At 35.4% G+C, this 27,966-nt stretch overlaps 1 protein-coding gene across 1 annotated transcript in view; it reads right to left on the bottom strand.

The window, feature by feature from the left end:
* The window catches only part of MPDZ (multiple PDZ domain crumbs cell polarity complex component), a 96,283-nt gene that overhangs the window by 33,649 nt on the left and 34,668 nt on the right, over positions 1-27,966 (bottom strand). Inside the window, exons 18-28 of the mRNA XM_070935552.1 lie at positions 24,509-24,670; positions 22,657-22,899; positions 21,659-21,767; positions 20,413-20,611; positions 18,660-18,701; positions 14,130-14,234; positions 12,697-12,789; positions 9,028-9,205; positions 6,698-6,808; positions 5,432-5,515; positions 1,954-2,055 (exon numbers count right to left, since the gene is read on the bottom strand). Coding sequence (XP_070791653.1) covers positions 1,954-2,055; positions 5,432-5,515; positions 6,698-6,808; positions 9,028-9,205; positions 12,697-12,789; positions 14,130-14,234; positions 18,660-18,701; positions 20,413-20,611; positions 21,659-21,767; positions 22,657-22,899; positions 24,509-24,670 — 1,428 coding nt within the window. The remainder of the gene's footprint in view (positions 1-1,953; positions 2,056-5,431; positions 5,516-6,697; positions 6,809-9,027; positions 9,206-12,696; positions 12,790-14,129; positions 14,235-18,659; positions 18,702-20,412; positions 20,612-21,658; positions 21,768-22,656; positions 22,900-24,508; positions 24,671-27,966) is intronic.

Raw genomic sequence — 27,966 nt, 5'->3', positions numbered from 1 at the left:
CTTTGCATGTCAGTTCCAAAACTGGACAAACAGGAACATGTTAAGGAATATGAATGAATCCTCAAAAGATAATTATGTTCTTGATTGTGCATCATTTTATATCAAAAATTGTCTCTGAAATAATAAATGGGGGTGAAATCTGATACAGACATTGCATTAGCCTAGATCAAGAGTTCTTGGAAATCTCATGATAGATGGAGAGATGCTATTATGAATAGCATACTATACTACTGTGGAAAAATCAAATCAGCAGGGAGCATTTTTTTAATTTGTTTTCACAAATGGAAAAAAATGTTTTCTGTTCATGTTGATGGTTTTTAATTTGGTTTTATAGTTATTTATATTTTATTGTATTTTGCTGTGGTTTTTAATTTTGTGAGCTGCTCAGAGTCACTGATGTGAGATGAGTGGCTATATAAATTGACTGAATGATTGCACGAAAGAAGGCCAAAATGGATGTGACACATTAGCTGAATTCACATACACAGCATTCTTCAATTGTGTACACTATTGGAAGTGCTACTCGTGAAAAATTTAAATAAATAACACACTAAAAAGATTCCTTTGCAGAACTTATTTTGGAAATTGATTTCCATGCCCTTAGGAAAATATGTGGAAAGGCCTTAAGAAGTGAACCGGAAATAAAATGTCTGAAATTGTAAAACTGTGCTGAGAAAGAGGGTGATGTTTTAAAAAAGACATTGATGTCTTTCTACAATGAACATTATCACATATAAATTTAGTCATGGGAATGCCTGAATCGTCGAAACGTTGCCAAGACACCTCCAATTTTACGCGGGAGAAAACCCGAATAACCAAAGACCTACATACAAACACCAGCAAAAACCTCAGAAAACAAATACACACACACACACACACACGCACACTTGGTCTACCCCAATAAGGTGATTGGCTGGCTCAAAGTCACCCAGTTATTTTAATGGCTAAAGTAGGACTAGAACTCAGAGCCTCCTGGTTCCAAGCCTGGTGCCTTAAGCACTACATCAAATCAGTCTAGTAGAAACAGAACTTTCTATTTCTAACTGAACAAACAATTCACTTACAATCAATTCAACAAACATCTGTTTGCAGTTGCTGTAACAATAGCCTCCAGATACATGAGAATAAGATGGTAACATTAACTAACTGTACTCAATATTTGCTAGATTAACTTTTTACAAGCATAATAGGATTTGTGGAAGGGACAAAATATTTCTATCAATGTTTTTGTCCAAAATTCAAAGTATTATTTATTGGTTCGATTTATATGCCGCCCTTTTCCAGAGTCTCGGGGCGGCTTACAATGAGTTAAGCAATAGCCTTCATACTTTTGTATATACCTGCTTAGTAGGGCTTTCGCCCCCCACCCAGCGGTGTTCTTTTTTATACAAAGTCAGCTTATTGCCCCCACAAACCGGGTCCTCATTTTACCTACCTCAAAAGGATAGAAGGCTGAGTCAACCTTGAGCCTGGTGAGATTTGAACTTGCAGTAATTGCAGGCAGCTGGTGTTACTTAACAGTGCTTTAGTCTGCTGCGCCACCAAGGCTCGTTAGAAACTTTTGTTCAAAAGTCCAGTGTTCAAAAGTAACAGGATTCCCATTCATTTTGCCAATTAACTCAGCATTAAGTTTCTCCTTTAAGTAAACTTAAATTATGTCTGAAAGTTACTCTTAAAATTCTAGCTTGTTAAAAGACCTACCATCATACTTTCATAGATCAGGCACTATCAAAAGTTTCTCCTACCTCCATGTCATAATTTCAATGGAACGGGATGAGAGGGATATGAGCATGATGGCCATAATTCAATATGGAGAATATTCACTTTCAGCAAACCACTGGCTTATGAAACATTATTAATATTATTAAATGAGGGTCTAGGAAAGGAAGGGGAAAAAAGATAAACACATAAATATTCACCAAGTCCATCACAAACACATGGGCATAATCCAACCTTGTTAGTGTTGAACTGCAGAGGATCAACAAAAGGGTTAGTGCTGCTGAAGGCAGGAGGCTTAGTGAAAGGATTGGACTGCAGATAAGGCATTGGGAAATTCTATAAAAAATAAAAAAAGAAAGGAACTTGCTAATCAAAAGACACATATAATAGGGCACATTCACACATGCACGATCAGCATTTGCCCAACAGCAAATGGTAGCTTACATATAGTCCTTGACTTACAACCAAAATTGAACCCAACATTTCTCTTGCTAAGCAAGACCGCTGTTAAGTGAATTTTGCCCGATTTTACAACCATTCTTGCCACAGATGTTAAGTGAATGGCTGCAGTTAAAAATTAAATTAATAACAACACAGTTGTTAAATGAATCTGGCTTCCTCATTGACTTTGCTCGTCAGAAGGTCTCAAAAGATAATCAGATGAGCCAGGGACAATGCAACCATCATAAATAAATGCCAGTTGCAAAGTGCCCAAATTTTTACGCTGCAACAGGCGTAAGCGTGAAAAACAGTCGTAGGGTTTTTTTGCAATGTCATCCTAATTTTGAATAATCACTAAATGAATGTAAGTCGAGGACTACCTGTATGTGAAACAGTGATTATACTTGCAAGTACTACACAGAAATAGGGATTTCTTCTAAATGATAATATTTTAATACTATTATTCATTAGAACATTTTTTTAAGCTTTATGAATAAGTAAAGTATTTTATCCTGAAACTTTCCTAATAAAACAAAAATGCTCCCCTTTTGTTTAAGGTGATTATACCATCCAGGATGTGGGAAAGTCATTGGATTTATCTATCTAGGTAAATACAAATTTGTTATTTGTTCTGCCCTGACTTATTAAAATGAGGACCAAAATTGATACATAAAAAGAATTTTAGCACATTTCTTCACTAGTGATAAAGACTGCATACTATGGGAACAGAGAGATGAAGAAAGTAAACCCAACAAGGCTAGAACGAGAGCTGATTCTCTGACTCCGTATTTTTCAGCAAATAATGTATTTATAGCTTTAAAATATAGGAACACAGACATTTTATTTGCCTCCTTTTTTTTTTGAAAAAAAAAGCTGAACTAAACTTCTGCAGATTTTTGTCTTTTTGTCTTTTTATTGTTTATTCTTACATTGTACTTTTAGGGCAATTTCTTACTATGTTTGGAGCACTGTTTTTAAGAGAAGATAGCGAACAGCAATTCAATCGGTAAAGTTCCAGTTGCCTCACAGCTGGCATTTATCTTGAGAAACCTTATCTGCTATATATCTGGTGAGAGTGTTGAGCCCTCAGCCTCTTAAACAGATTCAGTAATGCTTACTCTTTATGATGCTAAACTAAACAACTAAAAAGTTCCAAAAAGAAACTTTTTATAAGAAGTATCTTGCTACTGATATACAGCAAAGAGACAAGATAGAAAGACCTGCACATGGATTAGAGAACAAACAAAAGTGAATTGAATTGAAATGAATATGGGCTGGTCACATAGCAAGAAGAACTGATAGCAGGTGGACCAAGGCAGTCACAGAATGGATCCCACTTGATAAAAAGCCAAAGAGACCGAAAACAAGATGGATTGATGGCATCAGCAAGTATTGCAGGCCCAATTGGCAAAAGAAAGCTCAGGACCGTATTGGTTGGAAATACGCGGAAGAGGCCTTCAACCTACAGTAGGCAGACAATGGCTAAAATGATGATAATGATGATACCGCAAAGGTCTTTGAGAAAATTAGTCCACTTTACCTCAAAACACTGAGATAAAATATTTCCCTTTATTTTCAAGGCACTACTCCCTAGGGGGAGGAGGTCAGCTTTCAGATAACAGGCCAGAACTGTTATTATATTTAAACAGGGGAAAAAAGGCAGGGACACTGGCCAACAACCTCTCACTCTTCCTTAATCTTTTTATACTCCCAAGAAGAAAGAAGTTGATCATGCTGCATTTGAATAGGCTATTGGCACTATGAGAAAGTGAAGCATAATGTACACTACCTTGAGCTTCTGAACAAAAGGTGGATATATCTAAGAAATAAATAAATTACATTTTTTTAAAAAAAATACGTTAAGATTGAATTTAATACAGAAATGAAAAAAAAATCTAGATTAAAATGAACAGAGGGAAAAAAGTTTAGCTACACTTATACAGAAAAAGGCAGACAGCATTACTTGATATTGCTTATATGGATATTAAGAAAAAAGTAGCAGTAAGTCCTCAGACCATTTTTTGGGGACTATCAAAATTTAGCTCCGCTCTGTTGTGAGAATATCTGTATATGAAAACCACATATATGTGTTGTGATTGTAATTAAGAATATATATTCTCTAGATTATTTTCATTAAAACTAAAGAGATGAACACACCACATAGGTTTTTTTCCTGAATAATTATTTCCTTCTCGAAAATGGTACTCTTGATTTTCATGGTTTCTTTTTCCCAAGTACTTTTTCCTTTGATTGTTTTATTGTGCTCTTGCACAATGATACCACATAACTTTGAACTCTGCAAATACGCATTATTGCATGAAACGTCCCTCTCTGTGATCTTCATCTAGGCTTTAAAGAAAGACTTCTGCTTCACTTCAGAAGATTTTAGCCTTGTGTATAAACAAATTTCAGGAAATAAACCAGATTATCACTTTCTTCAGAGAATTGAACAATACGTATTTTTAAAAAGAGAAATCCCTAACTTGAATCATTTCAAGACACCTTAAACATGCCACATTTCAGTGGAAGCATTAAAAGCACATATTGAAGGCAATAAACACTGAATGACAGGATTACAAGAGACATGCATGCGGACAGGCATTAATCATTCCTTATTTACAAAGCTCTATCAAATATAGAACTTCTCTATATTTGAAATAAGAAGAAAGCTCCCATAAACATTTATGTAACTCCTTTCACTAACAATGCTAGTTCAAATTTCACAGGCAGATGGGTCCAACACAAACAATAAGATAATTTCTGTTACTACAATAGCCCTGAACCTTCATATAACAGCTTGAGCATCTTTGGTAAATTATACCTTTAATGCATAACCATATGTAACAAAATAGACTCCTTTTATTGTGTATAAGCAAAATAAGAATTATTAATTGCTAAAATTTGTTGATCAACAGAAAACATTCATCTCCATAAAGCAATGCTTTAACTCTCTCCAATGGACGAATAAGCCATCTATGCCTGTGAAGTTGCCTTATTTTATTTTGTTTTTTATTTCATGAAGCAGCATTAAAAGGAGACTACCAGAAGAAAATACAGCTAGCTTTCTGGTTGATTGCTCATAACTAAACATTGGAAATCCCCTTAGAAGGTATTAGGGTTTCATATAAAGAGCACAAATTAAAGACATTGTTTTTACATCACCAACATTCAGCAGGCAAATGTATTTTCCCATGCCACAGCAAATTCACAAGCTTCCATTAGTTCTGCATACAAATCACCAACATTCAACAGGACTACCCATGCTATTTACCTGTGATGACTGATGGTAAAATGGATTATTAAATTTCTGCCCACCAGGAGCAGAGGATGCTAAAGAGCCATAAAGAGATATTGGCTGGGAAACAAGAATTATGAAAAGAGCCAGTAAATCAAACATGCGAGTTACAAAAAAAAAAAAAAAAATACATACAGGAAGTATAGTTTCAAGTGATGCAAGCAACAATATTAAAATGACTGTGCAAAGTGGCTGAAAGCCATATCCTTTTATGGAGGGCTATTTAGTGATTTTGCACTGCAGACTTTCTCTCCTGATTTATGCTTAAGAGCAAAATGAAAAGTACAGGGAAAATGGTAAGGAAAAAGAAGGCAATATTTGGGCAACTAATTCATCTTTCAAATATATAGCCTCATGTGGATTTCTTAGCCTCTGCACAGATCACAATTTCTTTCTGGCAGGCACGGCTAACAGGTGGAAAATCAAGATGGGATATGTACAGATGTGCTATATATATGGATCTCAGCTGCATTATTAATATGATCTCCAGAGCAACGCAGTATTGAAAAATCCTCAAAGCTTTACTCAATCATTGATAGCAGAGGTGTCCAACCTTGGCCATTTTAAGACTTGTGGACTTCAACTTCTAGAATTGGACACCCGTTTTATAGCATGTAAATATTTTATCAATTTTCTGCATGATTAAACGAGATAGCCTCTGACGTGCCATTTCCTGTTTCCAATCTACACAGATTTCTACACAGATTTTTCACCACAAAACCAAGGACTAATTCAGGGGTGAAATCCAGCAGGTTCTGACAGGTTCTGGAGAACCAGTAGCGGAAATTTTGAGTAGTTCGGAGAACCGGCAAATACCACCTCTGGCTGGCTCCAGAGTGGGGTGGGAATGGAGATTTTGTAATATCCTTCCCCCTGGAGTGGGGTGAGAATGGAGATTTTGCAGTATCCTTCCTCTGGAGTGGGTTGGGAATGGAAATTTTGCAGTATCCTTCCCCTGCCACGCCCACCAAGCCACGCCCACCAAGCCACACCATGCCCACCAAGCCATGCCATAGAACCGGTAGTAAAAAAATTTGAATTTCACCACTGGACTAATTGCATCCTCAACTAATTCTGCTCTTAGCTTTGTAGATGATGTAAGATTTAGAAAGTGAAGCCTCAGTTCTACTCTAAATTAACACAATTTGGAATATAAGCATTGGAACATAAGCATTTATTTATGGTTCAAATGCATATTTATGGTTCTACATATCTTTTTTCCCCCTCTCTTCATATGCTTACCCTTGGTTTGCTTATAATGCTCTGTACCGTGAAGACTACTGGGTTGCCTGCTCTTCGAATGGCTTCCACCGCTTGCTCATGGCTTGCATCTCTGAGATTTATTCCATCCACCTGAAAATATAAGGCCTAAGTTTAATACACATAGCTAAAAATGATGGAGAAACTCCTAAAAATTATACCTATTTCTCTGTTTTATGTAAGCAAACAAAAATCTGTAGCCGGTCCTTTCAAAAGTTTCAGTCCCTCCTTTGCAGCATTTCATTATTTAGCAAGATCATATTATTATGCATGAACACCACAGGTTGCAATTTTCAGGATATACTATGACAGTGGAAGTTATTATTGTAAATTATCATTTAACATTGTTTTATATCTGGGAATTTAATTTATATCTTTAGTGGTTCAGATATGGAGCTTAAATTAGACTCTGATTTCACTGGCTGTCAAACATAACAATTTTAATTTTTGTTTGGAATCTAAGATCATCTTAAATTCAAGACTGTCAAGTCTTTGGCATAAACCTGGCATAAATCTGCAACATTACATATATAACAAGGATTGTGTAAAATGTAGTAAGCTAGAGGAATATGAAGGGATTTTTTTTTTTAAAAAAAAAACCTCAATGGATTCTATACATCATTTTGTATAATAAATCCATATTACTAATATTTGTGCATTTGTCTCTTAATAAATGTTTCAGAGTCAAAATACACGGCAATGGTCATAATCTCTAAAGCAGCTTTGGAAGTGAATGATAAATAATTCATCCTTTCCAATCAAGATTGTGTTTATCTGTTTCACTATTGTAAGCACATTTCTAATAAAATAACATTGGCTATTTTTAAAAATGAGATGGTGGTATACAGCATATTTATTTTTTATTAATTTATTTTAAACATTTACCATTATTTTTCAGAGTATAAGACACTTCGGAGTATAAGATGCAACTTATGTTTGGGGGAGGAAAATAAGAAAAAAAAATCTGCTTGAGAGGTTCTCCGTTTGAGAAGCTGCATTTGCAGCCTCCAAAAGTTCCAAAAGGGTGGGGGCCGGCAGGTGGGCGGGGCTACATTCGGTATATAAATCGCACCCAAATTTTCACCCTCTTTTGGGGGGGGAGAGTGTGTTTTATACTCCAAACAATATGGTATATGGCCACCCATTTTTCAGACAACTAAGGCAGGTCCCAATAAAATTGTTTTAAAAGCTATAAAATAATTTAGGGAAATTTATTTATTCCGTACAGCTTCCTTACATGCTACCTTCTAACCTCCTGTTTTCTGAAAAGAGCCTTTCAACTGTGAAGTTCTGCAAGACAAGTGTTCAAAATCTGTTCTGATATATGAAGATAATGAGGTTATATTGTTAGTATTGTAGAAGGAGAACCATGTTAGCATACAGTAGCCAAAAATCAGAAGGACACTGGTAGTATCTTTTCAGGCTTGGCTGTTTTCCTGCAGATGTCTCACTACGCAAGTACCTCAGTAATATCATCGGTGTTAGTAAGGAATGGGGTGCCAACCTCAGATAACACCAAGGACCCCTCATTTCAAATATGAACTGCAAATATGCTCCTTTATTGAGCATCTTTTCAGACTACCAATTTTTAATAAAAGATATAAACTTTCATGACCTGTATCTCAGTCCACCTGATACATGGGTGATTCAATTATTGTGGGATTTTAAAAAGGTGATGAAGGAAGAAAGGGTGGTTATGCAGATGCAGGTTATATATGAGTCACATTTCAAGTACCTCATCAATTAGTGATTGTAATGTCAAAAACCATTGTGTTTTTGAAGGCCTTCTGAAAAGGCCTGAAGCCTTCTGGTATATGTTAAGTTCAGCAGTCTCCTGCTCTATACAGCTAGTGTCGTTTTGTTGTTGTAAAAGAGGCACCTTCACATTTGTGATCAAATGTCCTGAGAAATTTAAATGCTCTCATGTTATTTTTTCCTCAATTTGAGTCCTGGTGTTTGTTTGTTTGTTTGTTTGTTATTTATTTATTTATTTATTTATTTGGCAAAGTGGAAATAACAGAGCTGACCAAACGAAAACTTCTTATTCAAGTACATTATAAGCCAGTCGGCTATGCCATGTATTTTCATTTACTTTTAGGAGTCAAGATTCTTGCAAAAACATTGTTACATTCTAAGCCAGAGATGGGGAACTATGGTCCCTTTATAACGTGTGGACTTCAACTCCCAGAATTCCTAAATCAGCCATGTAGGCTGACTCAGGAATTCTGGGATTTGAAGTCCACACATCATAAAGGGACCATAGTTCCCCACCAGTTCTAAGCTCATTTTAAAAATGGAAACCAACAAAATACCTCCACAATTCTATCTCCTGTTTTTAAGGTTCCATTTTTGCCAGCAGGGCTGTCTTCAAGGATGTGTTTGATGAAGATTCCTCTCATAACTTCACCATTGTTCAGACGACTTCCCATACCTCTTCCACCAACAATGCTGATTCCCAGAGACTTGCTAGGCTCTCTCCAAAGCTCAACCCTACAATGACAAATAACCAAAAAATAAATTGCATTGACTGAAATGCAATTTAGCCAGAAAAAAAGTTTTTTACTAAATATGATTAAACCTAGGTGCTTAAAATTTAAACAGCAACATGCTATAGGGCTTGTTCGTGAGGTATTTTATTTCATTATTTTTATTTATTTAATTTATTTTTATCCTAATTTAATTATTGTGGTTGACTAATTGAAAGTTAATCCTGCCTTCCCTCCCCCACCCCCATATATCTGGCGTCCTCCTTCTCTATCTTGTGTTAATGATTTTATTTTATCTGCTTTGTTGTTTTACATCTGATGATTTTAATGTTTTTCTGCTGTAAACCACCCAGAGTCATTTGAACAAGATGGACAGCAAATAAATTTCTTAATAAATAAATAAATAAAATAAAAAATATTTTTATAAAATCATTGAAGGTGACAAACATGCCTAATATTTCTTCCTTCTGCTATTTTCCATACAACAATAACCCTGTGAGGTAAGCTGGACTGTGAAAGAGCGACTAGGCTAGGGTCAAGAGGTCAGTTTTCATGCCTAAAGCAAACCTAGAACTCATAATCTCCTAGTTTTTGGCCTTGTGCCTTATTCACTAGAACAAATTGACTCTCTAACACAGAGGTGTCAAACTTACGTCCTCATGGCAGTGTCACATGAAGTATCGGGACTTTTTTGCCCTTCTGATATATATCTGATCAATTAATACTCCTTTTAGTGTATAGTATTTAAGAAGAAATGTACTCCTAATTATAGAAAAGTATGTATACCTGTAAAAATAAATAACTAAAAGAACTGCTAATTGATTATACACGTAATGGAAAAATTTTCCTCTATCACTGTGTCACATTTGACAGGCTGACATTTCTTTTAATTCTTGCTCTTTTTCTATGTTTTCTCTACCTCTGCTCCAGGGAACGGTGAATGATACTGTTTTTCAAAAAGTGAAATTAGTAAGAGTAGAAATTGTTCCTTTTGCTATGTTTGTTGAACTATGCAAGTAATATTATTTTTAATGGAAAATTCTTATAATAACAACAGAAATATTGCTGCATTTATTATCAGAAATTTTGAGACTTTAGTAAAAAAAAAAACTAAGAAAGAAATATAAATCTCCTCAACCTTTAATCCCAACCCACATGGGCCAGTGCCACCATGTGGCCAAGATAACCATTTTTTACACTATATTTTTAGATTTATGTATTTATTGGTGGGCATTCTCTGGTTCAAATCCACCATCAACCAGGGAAATTTAGTGAGTCAATCACTAGTTCACAGCACAATTTTAGATAAGCAGGGAGCTATGCAGTGGAGAAGTGGAGGAGAAAGAATTTCCGTCTAGGAAATGAAGTAAAAATCTAATAAACTAACACAAACAAATAAGCAAATACTATTGTATAAGCTTGAGATTGATGTGAAACCTCTTAAGAGATAATTTTGTAGTTGAACAATGAGAAATTATATGAATGTAAATATGATTATATGATGAGAGACACCTTGACACCATTTGTTTCCTATGTGGTCTCCTCCTTTTTGGCTCATAACTACTGCTTTAAGTTCAAGAGCTACAGTCAATGGGTATATAGCCTTTTTTTTCCTAATTCCATTAGTACAGTACCTGAAATGGGAACTCAAAGACAGAAAATCTCAGTAGCACATCTTTTCTTCCCCACGGTAATAACACAAAGATTTCTAAAATGAATACCACTGAATTCACTAAGTCTAAATTGCAAATGGAGTACAAGTAATCCTCGACTTATGACCACAATCCGACAAATAGTTTGGCTTTAGGAAAAACTCATCCTGTAATTTACAACTTTTGCACTGTAAAAACATCTTGACTACATGTCTTGATCAAGGTAAAGTTGTAGATGCAATTTACATAGATTTTTGTAAGACTTTTGATACAGTAGTACATGATAAACTGCTGTTGAAATTAAACTCTTACGGCATTTCTGGACCTTTGCACAAGTGGATTGCTGCTTTCCTGTCTAATAGACAGCAGAAAGTCAAAATAGGGAACTCGCTGTCTAATCCTGCATCAGTTAACAGTGGTATTCTGCAAGGCAGCATTTTAGGTCCCACGTTTTTCTTGCTCTATATCAACGATTTATGGGATCAACTTAAAAGCAATTGCATCCTTTTTGCTGATGACGTAAAATTATTCAATACTACAGATAATTCTGTTGTTTTGTAAAGTGATCTTGACTACGTGTCTGAATGGTCATCCATTTGGCAACTTCAAATTTCAATTAATAAATGCTCTGTCTTACATATTGGTAAACGTAATCAGAATGTCAAGTATAAAATAGGTGGCAATGATCTAGCAGATGACCCTTACTTTGACAAGGACCTAGGTATACTTATCTCTGACAACCTATGCTCCAAAGTTCACGGTAACTGTGTTACTAAAAAAACATTAAGAGTTGTAAATTTAATTTTGCAAAGCTTTTTTTCTGGAAACATTATATTGCTAATTAGAGCTTATAAAACTTATGCTAGACCAATCTTAAGAGTATTGTTCAACTGTTTGGAATCCCCACCAAATATCTGACATCAGTACAATCGAGCAGGTTCAGAAGTATTTCACTAGAAAAGTCTTACACTCTTCTGTACACAATAGAATTCCCTATGCTACTAGGCTAGAAATTTTCGGTTTGGATAACCGAGGTTAATCACTTGCTGTCAGACCTAGGTATTGCATATATGTAATAATGCTTTACCTGTAAATGACTTTTTCTGTTTTAATCTCAATAATACGCGCGTGAACAACCGCTTTAAACGCAATGTAAATCATTCTAAACTTGACTGTAAAAAATATGATTTCTGTAATAGAGTTGTCAAAGTCTGGAATGCTCTACCTGAGTCAGTTGTCTCAGCTACAAATTTTCACAGTTTCAGTCACAAATTGACTTCCATGGACCTTATTTCACATTTAAGTGGTTAGTAGAGGGGGCATGCATAAGTGCACTAACGTGCCTATCATAGGTCCCTGTCATTGTATTTATTTTCTTTTATTCTAGTTCTCGTTTTTGTTTGACAAATTCTAATAAATAAAACAATCGAGCCCAAAATTTCCTTTGCTAAGCAAGACAGTTCTTAAGTGAGAATGGTCTTTTTTGCTACAATTCTTAAGTGAATCACTGCAATTGTTAAGTTAGTAACATGATTGTTAAATCAACCTGGCTTCCCCATCAACTTTGCTTGTCAGAAGGTTGCAAAACTTGAGTACATGACCCTGGGACACGGCAACCGTCATAAATATGAACCAGTTGCTAAGCATCTGAATTTTGATCATGTCACTATGATGCAAGGATCATGTGAAAAGTAATCATCATTTACTTTTTTCAGTGTCGTCGTAAATTTGAATAGCCATTAATGAATGGTTGCAAGTCGAGGACTGCCTGTATTCCTCCTTAAAACTTTCAAACTGATCAACTCGGCTCTAGTCAGAAGGTTAGCTCTGAAAGCAAACACACCGTCTTGGTTGATTCCAGTTACTGTAGCCTGTGTTCTGAAGCTCACTTTCTTCTCCTTCTCCTTCTTCTCGTTCTGGTAGTTCTGGGATTTCTCTGCATATAAACAAACTTTGCTCTAAATCAAAAGAAATCATTAGGATCCCCAAAACAGTTCTTTTAATATTTTGGAGACATGTGAGAAAATTGGAGGGACTGGCAAATAGCACAATAAATCTTTAAAAACCTGTAACAAACAGAAATATACATTGGAGATAATAATATAACAATGATAACAACATTAAAGGATCATAGGGTAATGAAATAAAATAAGATCAGCTAGACCAGCCCTGAAATTACACAAAGATAGAACATACAACCAAAAACAATCCTGAGATTTATCAGTGCAAACAATATTAAAATATAAATACAAATTCAGAATGAAAACATCAGGATTGTTTGTATACTGCCTTATCCACCTTTTTAAATATAACCCAGAGAATGAGAATGGACTAGGCTTCGTGATTGTCTAGTTTCCATAAAGTGGGACAAATAATGAATATACCTAATGATGCTTTGATTTTGATATATCTCCCCACTCCCTCCAGCAATTATACAACCATGCTAACTACTTACATGCATGGTAACAACCCTCCCTCCATCCCCTTGTAACATGTTGGGCAATTTCAATAGGAATTAGGTTTGCAAGATCCCACAGAAAGACCTAAATTATCCTCCATACAACTGTTAGGCTTAGACACTTCTCATTTAGTAACATAGAATTGCTGGAAATTTACCGGGTGGTTCTTTCTAACAAATAATGTCATGCAAAACATCAGTGCGTGATGTGTTTGTCTCAAAAATCAAGAAGTCAATACAGTATAAATATTTTCTGAAGCCCCAAGTAAAGTAGCAGCCAGGACATTGCAGAAATGTTGATAAAATGGACTTTGCATGGAACTGACCAAATTTTAGAAGTGATTCACATCACTCGCATCAATTACATCATTTGAATAACACCATTATTATTCAAATAGATTAAACTGATGCAAGTGACTTAATTTGCATAATGACATCATGATGCAAATAATAGATGTAGCTCCAGTGATATATTCTCCAATTTAATGAACAATTGGCAATAAGAAACATCCCCTTTCCCACAGTCAAACTGATAAATTGGGGGTCAGTATACCATAAATACTTTAGGACACAAATGATTAGCCTGCATATTCTGTTGCCTGCATTTTTTTTTTTTTGTTCCCTTATCTAGAATAAATACTTATAACCCAACCTTCCCCTCCACTCCCAAAAAGAAAGAACAAGCAAATTTGTATTTTTCCAATCAATATCAATGCGGTTTTTCTTCATCGATTCATGGATAGTGTTTTTTATTCATGGGTGGACCCAATTAAAGGAAAAGGAGTTGTTTTTATTAATAGTACAGTATTCTAAATTACCTCACAGTGTGTGAAGGGAAAACATCTAATGGCATTGTTCCTTCTGGCTGCTGCCCTAAACCAGCTTGGTACTCTTCTAATTGCTCTGCTGGCACATAGCTAATGCTGCAACACAAAATTAAACATGAAATTAAGAAGCTGCAGATGTCCGGATATAGTTCAGTATTGAGCAATAGAGATTTTTAAGGCTATAATTCACAGTGTGGCATCACACAAATGTCTTCTTCTTGATTCAGAAAGCCTCCTTTTCATTCATTGGGAATGCACCAAATGCAAACCACACAGGACAATGTATAGCAGCAACACTTAAATTTATATACCGCTTCACAGTGCTTTTACAGCCCTCTCTAAGTGGTTTACAGAGTCAGCATATTGGCCCCAACAATCTGGGTCCACATTTTACCCACCTCGGAAGGATGGAAGGCTGAATCAATCTTGAGCCTGGTGAGATTTGAACTGCCAAATTGCAGGCAGCCGGCTGGCAGCAGAAATAGCCTGCAGTACTGCACCCTAACCACTGCGCTACAAAACCAATATATATTATATTATATTATATTATATTATATTATATTATATTATATTATATTATATTATATTATATTATATTATATTATATTATATTATATTATATTATATTATATTAATTATATTATATTAATTATATTAAATTATATTATAATATTATATTATTATATTATATTATTATTATATTTATATTATATTATATCATTATCATATCAGTTATAATGTGCTTTCTGTGCTGTGAAATAAACACACTGCAACTTCACTGTCTAGAAACAATGTCTTTTCTTTAACTGAATCTAATAATGTTTATCTTTGATTAAAGGAAATCCTCTAACCTCTTCCTCATTCTTGAAAATGGAAACCTTGAGCAAACTTATATTATTCCTCCTACCAGCTAAGACGTTCACTAGGTGACCTTTTTATTTTTCAAATTAAATTGGTAAACTTTCTTAATGAATGGATAGATGTAACGTAATAGATATTCAAAAATTTCACTATGGCTAAACCTCACTTGCTGGGAATTTAAAACTTCCTGTTTTACATTGTTTTTAACTATTAATTGAACTAGAATTTTTAGTGACATTTTAAAATTTGAAACAGTTTTATTGTTATTTTATTCTTCGGACTTCAGCTTGGGTACTTTGGACACGCAATGAATAAATGTGAAATATTTGTAGATACTAATTTCAGCCAAAATACGGTCTCTTTTCTATGAAGATTATCTCCAGATTACAGAGTTCCTTATAAAGGAAGCAAAGTACTAGGTAGCACCCAAGAGACATTATGACACAATTGAAAGAACATCATTCTTTAAAAACACGTGTGTGAAACTCGCAGCATCAAGTTGCCATCACGGAATATATTGCAACATTTTTTCCCTTCATGGAGCTGGGGTGGGCGTGGCCTGTGTGTGACACATCCGGCCTGCGGGCCACCAGTTTGACACACCTGTTTTGAAACATTTGATATTTTAAAAGGAGCAAAATGTAACTAGGATAATAGTGAAGGAGACTATGAATGTTAAAAAGTTATGAATGAAATGACATTAAATTAGTATCATTCAACAATGTTCCACTGGTTAAACTAAACTGAACCAAAAGAAAGCAAATTAGACTAAAAGTACTCTCTGGCAGCTCAGAAATAAAAATCATTAGATATCCTCATTTAGTGACTGCCTTCTTTAACTTTACAATTAATCCTTACACTTTCTAAGTCTATTTGTGAACTTTGCAGAACCTTAAAGCAAAAGGAAACTGAAATAAGATCATAAGCACAGCCGTGGCTTCATTTAGCAACCACTTCATTTAAATGGTCATTAAATGAGAAATAGCTGTATTATTAGAATTGCATTTCCCTGCAGTATCTAGGATATTTGTTGTAACTCCCAAAATACGTGGGTTAAGCAGGAAATAGCTGCAGAACTGCCAAGTAAGCAGAACTGCATTGTAATTCCTACTGGCTAAAAGCAACTGTAGAAAAAAGGATCTATTAAATGAGAGATTTCAGAATTCCCAACTAGCAAGGCAGACTACTAATCTAAAGTGATCAAGGATTAAACTGATTGTACATTGATTCTTCAGAAGGTAGTGAAGACAAGAGTAATTTTCATCCTGAACCAACTTTGAAATGAGAAGATAGGGATGTAAATGTTACATACCATGCAACAGACAAAGAAATAAAACATGCATGATTTAATAGGCAGACAAAAAGTGTTTTATGTATACTACGATAGGAAAGAAACCAAATAAAGAAACTTGTGATCACATTTAAAATAAACCACAGTAGAGTTTTAATAATGAAGTGAGATTCATTTAGTTACAGCACAGGGAAAAGAAAACGTAAGCAATGTTGAAAATAAAAAGAGTGAGATTAATCCAGACATCAGTACATGGCTGTGTCAGCGATAAGCAACTTGAAAACATAACAGTAAAGAATGCACTGGAATTTGATGCTTCACATTATATAAATGTTGGATCTTTCTTAAACTAATGGTAATTGGACAAATAGGGTAATACCCAGACATAAGAAATCTGAAAAGCTATATTATAGCATCAGAATAAATATATGGAGGATGCTGGGATTTCTAAATTGAAGTGGAGTTTCACAATGTGGCATGAAAAGAGCTGAAGTACTCCTTGAAAATTAAGCAACTGTGTTTCATGTATCCCCCTTTGTAAGCTTAGCAGTGTGGAAAGTCCATTAAGTATCGATTCTTTCTTCCCCTATTCTATGTTGTAACTATGAGATGAAACAGAGGTAAATGTGGAACCTCTGAGTTACCTGTGCTACAATTAGCTACAGAAACACTGTAGAGTGTTTTTATCTCGAGAGAGATAAAAGAATCCTGAGCAAAAATGGTGGGACATTTAAACCAAAATTAATAAGAACTATCAGGAAGGCAATTGTTTTCTAACAACTGTTGAATAAATACGTATCTTTTAAAGAAGAGAATTAAATATGACTTCACTTTTAGTCCAGAAAGCACTGTGTCAAATTTCAGCCATCCACCAGCATGGAAATAGATTCAAGATATCCAGTTCTCTGATGGATACATGGAGGAAATATGGATGCCATAGAAACATGGTGATTTCTGCTTTGTTTCTACATTATGAGTGTTTTAAGACAGATTTCTCTCTTTTTTAAATCAAAGGAAGGGAATCTACCCCTTGGCAATTCCACGGCTTGTCTACACGATCTTAGTTAATGGACAATTAGGGAGCCTTTGGATCTAGTATACAGGTGTCAAACTCGCCGCATCACATTGCTGTCAACATTTTTCCCCTTCGCGATTCTAGGTGAGTGTGGCCAACATGTGACACATCCAGCCCACGAGTTTGACACCCCTGATCTAGTAGATTAATAGATTGGCTTCCCAAAACATTTCCTGCCCAAACTCTGGCAAATAGAATATGTGACATTTCCGACAATGGATTTTCCTGTTGAAGCTCCAAATTTTCTCTCTGACCATTCAGTGGAAAATCTATTATTAATGTTTCTTTAAAATTCAAAGGCAAAAAGATGCTTCAAAGTGTGTGGAGGGACACATACAATTGCAACTGTTTAAAGCAGCTACCCCTTTTCCTAGGATCTCACAGCCACTCACAACAGCTACCTCATGAAGTAAGAAAAAATTGTTTTGATTGAAGTAGCTTCAGGCCAGTATTTCATCTTGCATGCTCTGAAATATCTTTTGTTTTCAACTCCAAAGATATGCATAGCCCATCATTCTCCACAAGACTGCATTCTAAATAATTTACAGCTTGCATTTTTTTGAGCATGAAAGTCGAAGGAACACAGAAAGGATTCTAAGGCATTCTCCTATCCACATATTAACCTGATCCATGACAGCTTAGCTACAAAAAGAAATTGAAAATTTGATTAATATTAGGCAGTCTTGTCTGAAAAATAAGATGCGGTGGAATTGCTTCAGGATATCTTCAGGAATTGCTAATTATAATTCTCAATATCTCACCACCATTGGTGATGCTGGTTGAGACTGAGAATTTTGTTCTGCAAGGCCTGGAACAGGAGTGTCAAACCTGCATCGTCACAGTAGCATCATGTGACATATTGGGACTCTGTTCCCCTTTGCTTAAATGGGGCGTGGCCAGCGTGTTATGCATCTGGCCCTTGGACCGCACATTTGACAGCCCTGGCCTGGAAGAACCCACGTTCCCTGTTCCAATCTAAACCATAAACTTGGCTTCTATAAACTTATCTTTAAAAGATGAATGTGTGTTTTTAACCGATTAAAAACTATGATATTCATCTTAGATCTCTAAATATACCTACAATTGAGGCATTTGATATAGTTGAATAATTAATCAGGTAATCTCATCCAGTAATAGGTTTTAATTGGTTGAAAGCATCTGTGCTCTGTGTATATTATGTGGTACCTATATCTGGATACATCCCAGCTACTTCTGATGTTATAAAAGCATGAATGAATGAACAGACAAGTTGGAACACAGAGCTATGATGAGCTTTTGAATCGCCAATACTCACACATAAAAGGGGGCCTGATCATCAGCAGGTGTTGGAGAAGATCTAGAATGTGAAGCATACGACGCAGCATCTTTTTACAATATTGTTAACAAATGTCAGTGACTTCTACTCAATGAGAGATGCATACACACGTATTTAAAAGTGTGCACTCCTGCTTACTTTCCTCTTCCCCCTCTCCACCTCTATTCTATCCACACCTCCCATCAGAAAGCATCTGTTCTTTATTGGAGTGTATAGCAATGATTATTAACAAGCATGAAAAATGCAACCGCAATCAATCTTTTATTCTTTGGTCAGAGATTCATCTCCACACGTTTGGTTAAGGCAGGTGAATTCTGAATCAGCTCTGTAATTATCTGGCAGATGTTAGAGGCAGCTGTTATAACTACTGCTAAAAGCAAAAGTCTCTAGATATTGTTAAAGAAGTGTAAGGTGCAGGGAGAAGTGAAGCCACAGATATCCTGATGATGCTATACATCTGCTTTTCTGTTTAGGAAAAAAAAAAGGTTTATATATGAAGGGAAGGAAGGAAAGAAGATGAGAGAGAGAGAGAAAAAAACATAGTTTATAATTCTAAGCAAAATTATTATGAAAAAGCTATACTGAGCTTGACACTCAAATTAGGGGACTGGTAGAAAGTTTTGTCTGCGTATAAAGCCCAAATTTGAACTGCTAATTTAGGATGCAAGATACAGTACCTGCAATTTAAGTCTCAGGCATTTGGAGCACTGTTTTAATAGGTATAGATCATTCAAGTTCATTACAATTGGGTGGCATTTTACATTAAATTATATCCCACAAATGGCTTAAAAATATAGTTTTCTTCCTAATATTTGTAAAAAAAATATACTGAGAAAGCATTCTGTTATAATGTCATGTACCATAATTTCTATATTCACCATTTTTCACTATTGAAAGATTTCTCAGTCACTTAAGGTAAAAGATCAAAGCTTATTTATAAAATTCCAATGTTTTTCAGTTGATGAACAAAAAAGCTATCTAATTTAAATCCCATGCAAATACTATCACTGTATCTTCCAGGAATCCGGGAAAGCAAGAGATTCAAAAAGGTGTTAAAATGCCCTTTTGTCTCGTGGATCAATATATAACTCTTGCTCACTCTAATGCTACTATTAACTGGAAATAAAGAAGAGAGGTTTGATCCTTTCTGCCCTATTTATCATCCTCATTCATCTAACAAACTATTTCCCCTCCCAAAGGTGATTTCATGCTGTAATATTCCATCAACTTTCACCATTGCTTAGACATTGAAGGTGAATATTCTTCAGGCATAGTAATTCCATTGACAGCTTTAAGGAGCAGCTGCTAAGCTTTAATTTTTAGAAGCCAATTCAGGATTTAGTTTAATAATATTTTTAATCAAGTTCCATTTTTTCATTATAGTTACGCATTTGTAAGATTAAGTGACAGGGGCAAACATTTTCTCCCTTATTGCAAATGGTTGGCAAATTCCATGTATTCATTTTAGTTCATGAAATTGTATCAAACCAGGGAATGGGATAATCAAACTATCATACTGGATTGCAATTTTGGAACTCTCATTAATTGGTTGTGATTCACAGAAGACATTTCAACTTCTTCCATCAATGTAGAAACCAGTTTAATACTGAAACTTCATTAGGTTACTGAATTAAAAATAATCATGGAATTAAAAAAAACACAAGTACAGTGACAATATAATTGATGCATACTGTGTTTGAAAATCTACCAATCTGTATAACATCCAACTTACTTTATATCTGGTCCAATGACAGAATGCCTCCTCAGCATGGCCCGTGCTTGGGCACTAGTTAAATTAGCAGTAGGTTCCTCATTAATAGACAATATACAGTCTCCAATACCAATTCGTCCATCACGATTTATGGAACCACCATGGATAATGCTGCGAACTATCATTCCCATGCCATCTTTGTTAGAACTTACTGTCATCCCTTATGGTAAAAAAAAAGTTTAGCACTAATAAGAAACATGGTATCTGACTTGAACCTACACTGAGTAACATTCATTTTCTGAAATCGTTTTTATTTATATGTTTATCTGTATTTCTGCCAATATACACATACTTCCACAGATTTCTTTTAATCATAACTTGAAGAAAAATTAATATCATATTGGTAGGTCTGAGAAGTCAACATGCAAGGTCAAAAAACACCAGCTAGAAAATTCTCACTAAAAAAAACCTGGTAACAGCTGAGGCTGGCATATGAGATTGTCTCTTCAGGTCTACAGCTGCCTCCATCGCATAAGCTCACCGTCAAGATCAAAAAGATGATGAATTCCTAATGCCTTCTGTTCTGTTTAAAAAGCTACTTAATTAGATGAGATCCATTTTTATTTTATTTTTTTACATACGGCCTCAAGGAAAGAAGCGGAGAACAGAAAAAGAAAAGGCAATGAACTTATTTTTAATTTAATAAAAAAAAGTGAGCAAAGAGAAAAAAAGAAGATCAAGATGAGATAACGATGAAGAAATTACAGAAGATTTGTTCTGAACAGGAATGAATTACAAAGCACATAAGTGAAGGATTTCGTCCTTCCCATATTTGAATATGGCCAATATTTTTGTCCTTCTGAACACTTCCAAGATAAAAAGAATGTTAAAATTCTACAAACAGAGAGTTCTTAGACTTGGTATCATTATATTAAGAAAAGCTAACAGTTTTAGCATTGCAATGATTCTTAATTTTATTGGTAATTAAATTGCTTGGACAACTATATCATTGATGTATTGCCTGATTATAACAATACAGATTGATCTTTTCCTGACTGTTCCTGCCTTCATATAGAAAGAAAAATGTATAGACATTATTGCTATAATTAAGATATAATATAATTATTATTGAGATCATATATATAAAAATCTTTGTTTCTTAATTAAAGCAACTTAAAAGAATAATATCCAGTTTTCTTTCAAGAATAACTAGGCAGAAATAAGGTTGCAAGGGCAAAGATGTGCACAGTTACGTGAGGAACATTACCTAGGCTTGAATTGCCTTTTGCAATGGTAATCATTTTCTCCAACTTGTTTTTATTTGTATCTAGGCCAGCAAGCATTAAGCTATTATTTTCCATCAAGAAATCTTGATCCTGATAAGAAGAAAATAAAAGTCACTTCTGAAAAACAGTAGGATTTTATGTAGTTTACAAATCACAGCCTGCTAGACAATCTGCATATCTGTAACATTCTTCAAAGAGCTTGTTTCAGTTCAAAATAAGCAAACAACAAAATAAAGTGTCATAGTGCTTTACTAAAATAAATCCGCTGAGGAAGTATATCCTTCACAACTGGCAGCAAATAGACACACAATATTTTTTTTTTTTTTTTAAAAAAACTAGACTTGTCCAATCTTGTGCCCTCCAAATGCACATTGCAACACATTGGGTTCCAGGTATTGAAAGTTGTACAATTCAGCTGACGTGCTCTGTCTAGCTATACAATCAATTTTGGTCCTTGTTGCATATTCCGTATTAGACTCCAAAAATGGAATACATCTTTGTACTAATGAATCCACAATCTCACCTCTCTACAGAAATCCTTGCAGGATTTCTCCACAAGGTACCCATGATTCTGTACTGTATAGAACAATATTCTTGAACAGCAAGTGCTATGTTGAGTCTCAGCTCAGTTCTTAGAAAGCAAGCTGTGCCACAAATTAGTGTATACAATCCATACAACCCCAACTTATGTTGTATTTGATTCTTCTAGATTAGGGGTGTCAAACTTGCGTCATCACGGCATCATCACATGACATATCGTGACTTTTTCTCCTCTGCTAAACTGGGTGTGGGCATGGCCAGCATGTGACGCATCTGGGCCACGAGTTTGACACCCTGTTCTAGATCAAAAGGCAGAATGACCAGAAAACACAATTACCTTTAGTCCCCTTTGATCTACTAAATCTCTGAAAATGATGCTTTTTCACAAATGCATGTAATGAATTCTTCCAGTAGAATCAAGTGGCAATCTAGAACTTACTTTTGTACGGTGTGAAAATTTGGGTGTTAGCTGAGATTGTCTCCACATGCTTATGCTTTCGTGTTCAACTTGTTTCTTAGGCGATTGTGTTGTTGGATTCACAAGAAAAGGTTCTGTGATCTGTTTCATACATCCACCTGCAGATTTATTCTCTGTCTCTCTTTGTATTAGATCCATTGTGTACAGGTTTTTATCTGATGACTGGTAACTGAGTGGGTCGCTGGAATCTTCTTTGAAAGTAGTCTAGCAAACAAAATAACAAGAATTCCAAACTCATTCTATTTTTAAACTATAATAGAGTATTATTGATAGAATATTATTGATTTAATAATTAATTAATTAATTGTTAAAACAATAATATTCTATCATACTTTAAAAATTAGTATTAATATTAATTACAGTTAATTCTTAATACATTTTCAATTATTAAAATAAAGCCACGATTGTGTTGGCTCCACTTTCTGTGAAGCTGTCTTGAGTCCACCATTTCTTCCTCCGGAAGTCTAAAAACCTTTCCCATGAATAACTAGTTTACATTCAGGGTGCCATACAGTCCGTTTTTATTTTGTATAATTATTTTTATTGGGATAAAGTGATAAATATAACCACTAACAAGTTTCATGAATGAAGACGATTATACGTGTTCCAAGATAATGTTGCAGGATCCAAATTGGGTTGGTCAACAGGACCAGAAGTTTAGTCTTCCAAGCTTTTGGACTTGTGCTGGAGCCTATCCTCTGGGAACTTCTCACTCACCAGAATATGACATAGAGACAAGTTTCCTGAGGATGGGCTCTAGCAAAAGTCTGAAAACTCAGAAGACTAAACGTCTGATCCCAGTGACTGACCCAGGTTGGATCCTACTACCAAGTTTGATTGTAAACATTTTCTTTCTATTCTGATGGGACACAAGATAATGATTTCAAGAACATGAGTTCTGTACCTTGTATAAAACTGGATTTTTTTGCAGAGTATGTTTCCCAGCATGCACTTTAATTTCTAATTTCATTAACTATTGCAAAGTTGAACAATGCAATCTGTCTCATTGGCAATGTGGAACAGGTATACTATGTTTAGTCTAAGGAATTCTATTAGGAAATAAATTCTGGCCATCAGACCCATGCTGTATCCAACAGAAATAAGATTCCAAAAGAAATGTAGCCAGTTTATAAATTTCAGGTGTGAAAGAAGAGCAACTTCTTTTTTTCAAAGAGTTACTTAAAAAGCAATAAAAGCAGGATACAACTGCTTTGAATGAACTGACAATCCAGCAGTGATCCCACCATGAATGTTAAAAGAAATACGCAGAATGACCCAAGAGAGAGAGAGAGAGAGAGAATCAGAAAAAGTGGGTAGGAGAAAAGCTAACATGATAAAAAGAACATCAAAATTTTAAAAAAGAATTTGAGCAACCTTTCGATAAAAGCATTTGAGTCACCTTTCGAGCATTGATTTTCTAAAGCTATTTACTAACAATTTTCCTTAAGAAAATTAAGAGTTTTTAATGCTTGAACTGTAAGCATGGAGCATTCATTATACTTATGCATGTCTTTCCATAAATGGCTTGTTACTGTTTAAGATTTCTTTGAACCACATTTTTTTAAAAAATGGAGCACCTAAAAATTATAGTAGATGGTCTGCTGAATACTAAATCTGAAAGATAATTCAATCAGCATTACTATCTAAATGAAATTACTCTTTAATCTAGTAAAAAACTATGAACAGATGGAACCAACTGGTAACATTACCTTCGCTGTCCAAGCAGACATTTTCATAAGGCTGATTTATAGTTATGAACAAAGTGTGTCTTTCTGTTCATATCCCTGCTCATATCCTTCCCCCATAATTTTACCTTGGGAGTTGAAGAGGGCAGTGAAAGAGCAAGCTTCAGATCATCACCACAAATGCCGCTATGCAATGTTAAAGCTGAAGGCTGGAATGTACCATCATTATCTGGAGAACAGTCCGATCCCATGATACAGTCTTCTATTACATCTGCCTCACTTGAGTCCACCTAATAGCAAAAGAAATCCAATCAAATGGGCTACCTTTGTATCCGTTTCAAATACAAGCATTGGTGGCTATTAAATAATTCCAGCTGTTTTCCTTTATAACATTTTTCTTTTCAATTTTCTAAAGTAGAATATATTGGCTTGCAACGTGTTTATTTCCACTCAAAGCTTTGGATATCAGATCGTGGATAGGCAATGACTTTTATGTGAAAATATTTTAGTTGACTTTTTATTATCTCTCTAAAATATTATGCTAAGTGCAGGATCACAATTGAGCCCAACATTTCTGCCGCTAAACAAGGCACTGCTTAAGTGAATTTTGCCCCATTTTCGGACCCTTTTTGTCACAGTCCTTAAAGTGAATGACTGCAGTTGTTATGTGAATCATGCAATCATCAGATAAATCTGGCTTCCCCCATTGACTTTGCTTATCAAAAGCTGGTTGTGAAGGTTACAAATAGTGATCACAAGATCCAAAGATTATAACTACAGGCCAGCTACAAGTGCCTAAATTTTGATTTCATGATCATGGGGATGCTGCAATGGTTGTAAGTGTGAAAACCAGTCAAGTCACTTTTTTCAATGCTGCTGTAACTTTGAACAGTCACTAAACAAATGGGTGTAAGTCGAGGACTACTGTATTGTTCTAAATAGGCTTACTTTTATAATAGGAACAGCACTTAGACTTATATAGCGCTTCACAGTGCTTTACAGCCCTCTCTAAGAAGTTTACAGAGTCAACATATTGCCCCCAACAATCTGGGTCTTCATCCCCACCTCGGAAGGATGGAAGGCTGAGTCAACCTTGAGCCTGGAGAGATTTGGACTGCCAAATTTTGCAGGCAGCAGGCAGTCAGCAGAAGTAGCCTGCAGTACTGCACTCTAACCACTGCGCCACCATGGCTCATAATTTAATATAAATAATCAAGTGGATTATTCCATAAGCTTTAATGATTGTGATTTTTTTATTAAAAATGTTGTCCTTTATTCCCAAAATACATTACTATTCTCATTACACATAAGCTATCACACGTTGTAAATTTATATTATTATTGCCTTCTCAGCACATTTTCATATCAGCATAGCATTGTAACAATGAAATCATGGGATTCACTATCAATTCCAATTCAGTTCAAGTCAGAAGCTAAAATCCAGTGCATGCCAAATACATTATCCTGAATGTATGGCAGGCAGAAAAATAATCAAATTATATCTTCAATAAAAGTTGAACTTTAACAAAATATAAGGATCATATCCCAAAGCTATCCTAAGTAGCTTTGTGATAAAACCCTTCAGAAGTTTCTACAATAAAAAACATTTTTAATGAACAGAACCACTGTGAAAACACCAAGTATTTTTCCCATAGTTCCCATTCATTTTGACCTGAGTCAATTGTACCTCTCAGTCTTTCTATCAAATTAGAATGCCTATTTGCATAATTTTATGTAAATCTTCCTACATTTTTCTCTGAAAGTATATGTAGGGTACAAAGGTATGCAAATTTCCAACTCTTGCAGTAAATTTAAAACGAAGTAGTTTGTACCTTATCTAAAGCTACACGTGCCTGTATGTGCATATTGTGATAATGAACCATAATACCTCCCAAATCAAAGGGTGAAATATTTGGTCAGCTCAATGGGGCCAATATTACACAAGATGAAGTGACACTGATGAGGAAGTAATAATCTCAAGTTCTTTATTTAAAAAAATTAAAGGTGGTTTTAAGGTGCAATCCTAAATTTCACACAAAATGCTGACCGGAAACCATTACATGTAAATCAAAAAAATTCTGTCAGCAGAATTGAAAAATGTCATCTAAAGCAGGGGTCCCCCAAACAATGGTCTGTGGGCCAGCACTGGGCCGTGGTAGGACAGAAACCGGGCTGCGCAAACAAACCAACCCCATCTGCAGGATGCAGGCAGTGTGCGAAACCACACCCCTTGAGTCCACGGAAAAACCTCTCTCCATGGAACCGGTGCCCAAAAGGTTGCTTTTGGTGCCCAAAAGGTTGAAGGACGCCAAAGAAAAAAAAAAGGAGTGGAGGGAGGAGGAAGCAATAAATGGAATGAGTTGCATGCATCCAGACCAGGGTGAAATCCAGCAGGTTCTGACAGGTTCTGGAGAACCGGTAGCGGAAATTTTGAGTAGTTTGGAGAACCGGCAAATACCACCTCTGGCTGGCCCCAGAGTGGGGTGGGAATTAGAAATTTTGCAATATCCTTCCCATGGAGTGGGTGGGAATGGAGATTTTGCACTATCCTTCCCATGGAGTGGGGAGGGAATGGAGATTTTGCAATATCCTCCCCCCAGGAGTGGGGAGGGAATGGGGATTTTGCAATATCCTTCTCGTGGAGTGGGGAGGGAATGGAGATTTTGCAATATCCTCCCCCCAGGAGTGGGGAAGGAATGGGGATTTTGCAGTATCCTTCCCCTGCCATGCCCATCAAGCCACACCACGCCCACCAAGCCACGCCCACAGAACTGATAGTAAAAAAATTTGGATTTCATCACTGATCCAGCCCCAGCAAGACTAAGGTGACATCTGCATACCACTACAAAGACGGTCTGGATGAGTATAATCCAAAGTAATTTTCAATTTACTAAATCCCATGAGATGACATACATACCCGCACGCAAACACATAAACACACACATGCACGCACACTCGCTTTCTCCCTGTTCTAAGATAGCAGGGACTTGGATTCAGATAGATTACTATTAAATCAGCCAGGAGTTGCCCACTTTAGCTATTAGAGTTGGATTGACATACATATATACAGAATCAGTCAAAGATTCATTCATCATTCTAGCTTTTGTGGGTTTTTGAAGACTGGCTGATATCTCAGCTACTATATACAGTATATCACTAGAGCATGGATAACTATGGCAATTTACCACCTGTGGATTTCAATTCCTAGAATTCTGAACAGAACAAGTAAGAATTTTTTTTTAATGAACTGAAAAAGTATGTGAGAAAACTGAGTATATGGAATAAGAGAAAAACCATTGCCTTCTGGGGTTTTTAGATATTGCAGAGTTTAAATGGGCGACAGCATTTGAATCATATCATATGTTTACAGCGAGTTCTAAGTTCCAAGAAGTCCAAGTTCCAAGAGAGAAATTGCAGAGTCCTAAAAAGTAATTTGGCTGGGGCCATAATTTCCTTGTATTATAGGATTATATATGTGCATGGTTTCTCATTCAAAAAATAATGGTTTGCTTTTATAATTTTCTAACTTTTTTTTAATTGTACATTATTCTGAAGGCTTCAAGGATATTTTTTTAAAAAAATGTTTA

Source organism: Pituophis catenifer, unplaced genomic scaffold (genome assembly GCF_029215685.1).
Source record: "Pituophis catenifer annectens isolate HBS135680 unplaced genomic scaffold, rPitCat1.0.hap2 SCAF_2, whole genome shotgun sequence".
In the NCBI taxonomy this organism is placed as follows: Eukaryota; Metazoa; Chordata; class Lepidosauria; order Squamata; family Colubridae; genus Pituophis; species Pituophis catenifer.
This window is presented reverse-complemented; position numbering and strand designations above follow the sequence as displayed.